The 5,530-nt window shown below is 46.3% G+C and overlaps 1 protein-coding gene across 1 annotated transcript; it reads left to right on the forward strand.

Annotated features, from left to right (window-relative positions):
- Positions 1 to 4,000: 4,000 nt before the first annotated feature.
- LOC112170674 lies at positions 4,001 to 5,155 on the forward strand. The gene is made up of 2 exons (XM_024308006.1): positions 4,001 to 4,593; positions 4,651 to 5,155. Exons 1-2 carry the CDS (start codon positions 4,001 to 4,003, stop codon positions 5,153 to 5,155), a joined length of 1,098 nt encoding a protein of 365 aa, XP_024163774.1.
- The last annotated feature ends 375 nt before the right edge of the window (positions 5,156 to 5,530 follow it).

The raw sequence follows: 5,530 nt of genomic DNA on the forward strand, positions 1-5,530 counted from the left end.
ATCATCAATGTATAGAATCCCTCTCATGAGATTGTCTCTGATTATAGTTATGTCCATGAATCAATACTGGAGGACGTTCCGATGTAAAAATGATTCCAGAGAACAAAGAAATCTCAGAGGATTATGAGAGTGCGTATGAGTTGATAGAAAGATCTTCCATACACATTGATGATATATACTGTTGCTCAAGGAATCATAGAGCACGATGATATCGAACCACGCTCTGTTGCAAAATCTCAACAAAGAGCAGATTGGCCTAAATGGAATGAAACAATCCAGGCAGAATTAGATTCTCTGACAAAGAGACAGGTATTTGGTCCGGTAGTGCTAACCCCACCAAGTGTAAAGCCTGTAGGACATAAATGGGCCTTTGTTAGAAAGCGTAATGAGAAGAATAAAGTCCTAAGGTACAAGGCTCGCCTTGTGGCGCAAGGTTTCTCACAACGCCCTGGAATTGACTACGAGGAGACATTCTCTCCCAAAATGGACGTTATAACGTTCCGCTACTTAGTTAGCTTAGTAGTTTCCAAAGGATTGGAAATGCAGCTCATAGATGTGGTTACTGCATATCTCTATGGGGATCTAGATTCATATATATATATATATATATATATATATATATATATATATATATATGAAAGTGCCTGATGGCCTTACATTACCCAAGTCAAGTGACTCTAAACCACGGAGTGCATTTGCAATTAGGTTGAAACGCTCACTTTACGGATTGAAACAATCCGGGCGGATGTGGTATACCCGTCTAAGTGACTACTTGATTGGGAAGGTGTAGACACCAAAAATTTAATGAAAATAAATTCATTAAATAATTCGGTCAACACTCAAAATTATGACCGAACAAATTTAGTCGGCATGTGGGTCCCACAAAATGTTCACGTGGCTTGTGAGTCAGCAAAATCACGCAGACTCAGAGAATGACACTTGGCAACACATGAAAGGCCCGACGGCAATAAATGAATTTGCTCCGGCTAAATCAACTGATATTAAAGCGGATCAATCAAATTAAATCAATTGATTCCGAGTCAAATCAAGTATTAAATCTCGTCTGCTGATTAGATGTCAATTTATTTAAATTGATCAAGACGACAATCAGTCATCCAATTAATTGGCTAAATTTCTTAATAATCATAATTAAATCGGTTAGCCAAAACGGATTGATTTAATTGTGATATTAACGAAATACAATTAAAATCAGCCATCAAATTAATTGGTTAATTCCTTAATAGTCGTGATTAAATCAGTTAATTAAGACTGATTGATCTGATTAGATTTGATTACGTAATTAAGGAAAATACAATTAATTACGTGTCATCAAGGCATTCCAAATTGAGAGAGACGCCGACACTATAAATACCCCTTCTCAAATCAAGAGAAGGACTTCGGCCGGAGAGAAAAATCACTCCTAAAGTTCATAAGTCTTCAAGCGCGTGAAGAGCCTTCAAGCTGCCAAATAGCCGGTTCATCACCAACCTCAAGTCAAAGCACTCGTCACGTGCCAACCCTCGTGGCCATCATACGACTCAAGATCAAGCGTCAATCGCCCTTGAGCCAAGTATACCATCGAGGACGACGACAGACAGAGGGACGCAAGCAGATGGAAGAAACCTCTCCAAAGCTCAGAAGTCTCCCAAGCTCGTGAAGAACCATCAAGCTGCCAAATAGCCGGTCTCTTCACCTTGCCGACTTCAGACAAGCACGGGAAATCACCTACAAGCTCGGAAGTCGTCAAACACGCGGATGATCAACAAGCACCAAACACACGTGCTGATTCATCCACCATCAAAAGCCATACTCGCCACGTGACACCGCTCGTGGTTCAAATCTGATCAAGTTCAAGCCTCTACAGCCCTTGATCATCCGTCGTCTTCAAGTTGTCTTCAACAAAGTAAATCCTCTACAAGTTCTTCATCAAGCTCGTGGAGAATCAACAAGCACCAAACGCACGTGCTGGTTCATCCCCTACCAAAGCCGAAGAACACTCATCACGTGACACAACTAGTGGCCTAAATCCGATCAGGATCAAGCTTCTACAGCCCTTGGTCAATCGTCTTCCTCAAATCGTCAACATAGCAAGAAGCTCACACTACAACCGTTCGATTCAAGATCAAGTGCTCGCCACCCTTGGATCAAATCAACGTCAGAGATCGAATCAGAGGAGAATTTTGTGAAAGAGCATCTACAGAGATTGTAACCCGCATTTAAATTAATAAAATTATTATTTTGTACACGTGTCCTTCTTTCATTTGTTGCAGGATTTTTCGTGTTTACAGAAGGGATATAAGAACGATGAAATATGCCCCTGCGTATTCATAAAGAAAACAAGTTCCGGATTTGCAATTGTAGCAGCATATGTCGATGATATGAACATAATAGGTACTCTTGATGAAATAAGAGAAACCGCGGGCTACTCGAAATCCGAATTTAAGATGAAGGATCTTGGGAAAACTTGATTCTGTCTAGCCTTTGAACTAGAACACCGAGTTTGTGGAATACTAATCCACCAGTCTGCATATGTCCAAAAGTCGGGCAATTTAACATGGACAAAGCGCATCCTGCTAGCACTCCCATGATCGGTCAAAGTTTGGATGCAAGGAAAGATCCATTTCGTCCAAAGGAAGATGACGAAGAGATGTTGGGAGCTGAAATTCGCTATCTAAGTGTACATACTATGGAGTCTCAACTAGGTTTAGCACTAGCCCCTGAGCCCCATCGGTACTCCCAGGTACTACGCCATGGGCCGGGTTCACACCCCACCATGGCGGGCTTCACATAAGGTGCCACCCCGGGCACCCAGGGCCCGGGGCAAGGCCAGCACAGCCCATCTACTTTACAAATACAAAACTGATATGGCATCAGAAGAACCTGTGTCCCACATCGAGGATAGGGGAGACTCCCTTCCCACGCTTGAATATAAAGATTATAGCACAACCACCTTTGACAGGTAATAACTCCTTTATCCACAATTTATTCTACACAACTATTAGTTTCTCACTCAGGCATCGGAAAGGTATAAACCGTCCGATACGGTTTATCCCTCTAACGTTGTGTCCTTGATACATGATTTAGGAGCCAATCGGTGCCCCAGACGGTATAGCATTCTGTGTGAGGTACCCAGGGAAAGCCGCCAGAAACATTGGCGCGCCAGATAGGGGACTTACCGGATATGAGTGAGCCAGAAGTGACAGGAGAGAGGAGAAGTGTTGCCCGGGCACTTATATTCTCTCCGGGAACTTCATCAGCAGAGGCGCCAGCTGTTCAGGAGGAAATCCATGGTCTCGGATCCTTGGACCCTATAGTCCCGGATCAGGTGACTCCGGTATCGGAGTTAGAGTCTATGCGAGCTGAGATCGCAGCCTTCAGGGAGCAGTCCAGGATCGATCGGGAACAACGGAGTACCGATAGGGAAACAACCCGCCTCACGCAACAGAGAATGCAGGATTTGGAAGATGAAAACACGGCCTTGGCCCGAGCACTAGACAGGAGGCACCAGCACAACGAGGCACTTACTCAGGCCCTGGCTAGAGCATCCCAGCTAGCAGACTTGAACGCTGCCCCGATAATAGGAAACACCAACACCGCACCAGCACTTCCTACGAAGGGCAGCCAGAGGTTAATCCAGGTACCGGTAGACTTATTCCCGGAAAGCTTGAGGCATCTACCACCACCACCGTTACCACAGCCAGTTCACAGTATCACGCCGGTACCCGACGCAAACACGGCATTACTCGTACAAATGAGCAACTCCTTGCATGCCCTGCAGGCAAGGGTACAGGCCACAGAAAATAGAGACACCTGGAGAGCTATGAACAGTTACGAGGACCGCCCGGGGCCTTTCACCCAACAGGTTAGGGGAGCCATTCGAGCGAATACATCGAAACCACTAAAAATTGACTATACGGGAGTTGGAGATCCCTACCAACATTTACAGGCTTTCTGATCGCAAACAAACGCCAAGGGATATACGGACGAAGTGTGTTGTAACATGTTCCAGGAAACCCTGTCAGGGGAGGTTTTAAGTTGGTTCTACGAACTGCCGGTCGGTTCTGTAGGGAATTTTAAGGAGTTGGCTGACAAATTTGTCGCTCGATTCATCTTACGCACTGATGGGATACACACACCGAAGGGCCTACTGAAGGTCCAGCAGGGAGAAGATGAAACCCTGAAGTCTTTTGTAAATCGATGGCAAGCGGCTACCGCTAAGTGTCGGGACCTCAATAAGGAACTGGCTGAGCTGGCGTTCAGGAGGGGCCTAAGGCGAGGAGAATTTCTGTATGGGATCAACCATAATCCTCCAGCTAGCTACGACGAACTGATGGCCACTACCATCAGACACGCTCAGGCCGAATTCGAAACATACGGGGACACCCCCAGACCAGAGCTAAGATTTTCCACACCGACTTCGACGATTAGGGATGAGCCACAAAAAAGGGAGTGGGTCCACAGTCATGATAGGTCACCCCATACCTCGAACAAAAGAAGCAAAGAATCCTCGTCCAGGTCGAACAGTTACGGGAACACCCACCCTAACCGGGAGCCAAGGGCACAGCAGGGCCCAAGGACACCACCACCACCTCGGTATGAGGTGTTCACAATCCTGAACGCTTAATACGAGACTGTCTGGAACGAAAACAGGGATGAGATACCGGGACCACCCCCAAGGAAGTTCCCAAAGAGCAAACTTACCCAGCAGGATACCGGAAAATTCTGCACCTACCACGAGGATGCCGGACACAATACCAATCTGTGTGTTGCTTTAAAAAATACCATCGAGTCCCTCATCCAGAGGGGCAAGCTTCAACGATACCTACCTGCTAAAGAGATAGGAGCGGTCGACGTGTACGGCCAGATATTCACGATCCACGGTGGGGGTCCGAAAGAGTCGCCCGCCCAGGGGAAGAAACGAAATTCTAGTTTCGGCCGTCCGGAAGTTTTCAACTTCCACAAAGCCCCGCAGCAAAACAGTGGCACCAAGTGGACATCGGTGACATTCCTGCAGGAGGAGGAAGCCGATCTGAGGATGCCCCATGATGATCCCTTCCTAATCACACTCCAAATGGACCACTACATAATGTCCAGGGTGCTCGTAGACACTGGGCCTCGGTTAGCGTATTATTTCGTGATGCATACAAAGCTTTGAACAGAGGAAGAGCCAAACTGTCACAGGATAATGAGCCCCTCATTAGTTTTTCAGGAGACATCATCTAACCACTCGGATCAGATTACCTATCGATCACGATAGGTGAAAGTCCAAATTGTTCAACCATCAAAACAGAGTTCATCATAGTGGACTGCGTCTCGTCCTATAATGCTATCCTGGGCCGTCCGGCATTTTGGGGTCTGAAAACCTTCATAGCAGGTCACATGTTGATGATGAAAGTACCGACCCCAGCCGGCACGGCTACGATCCGAGGTGATCAGGCCGCTGCAAGGAAATGCTATTCTCTAACTGTATCCCGCGGTAAGGGAAAGTCTGAAATGTTGCACGTAGCTACTAACCCTCAGTTGGACATAT

This window comes from Rosa chinensis, chromosome 1 (assembly GCF_002994745.2).
Source record: "Rosa chinensis cultivar Old Blush chromosome 1, RchiOBHm-V2, whole genome shotgun sequence".
NCBI lineage: Eukaryota > Viridiplantae > Streptophyta > Magnoliopsida > Rosales > Rosaceae > Rosa > Rosa chinensis.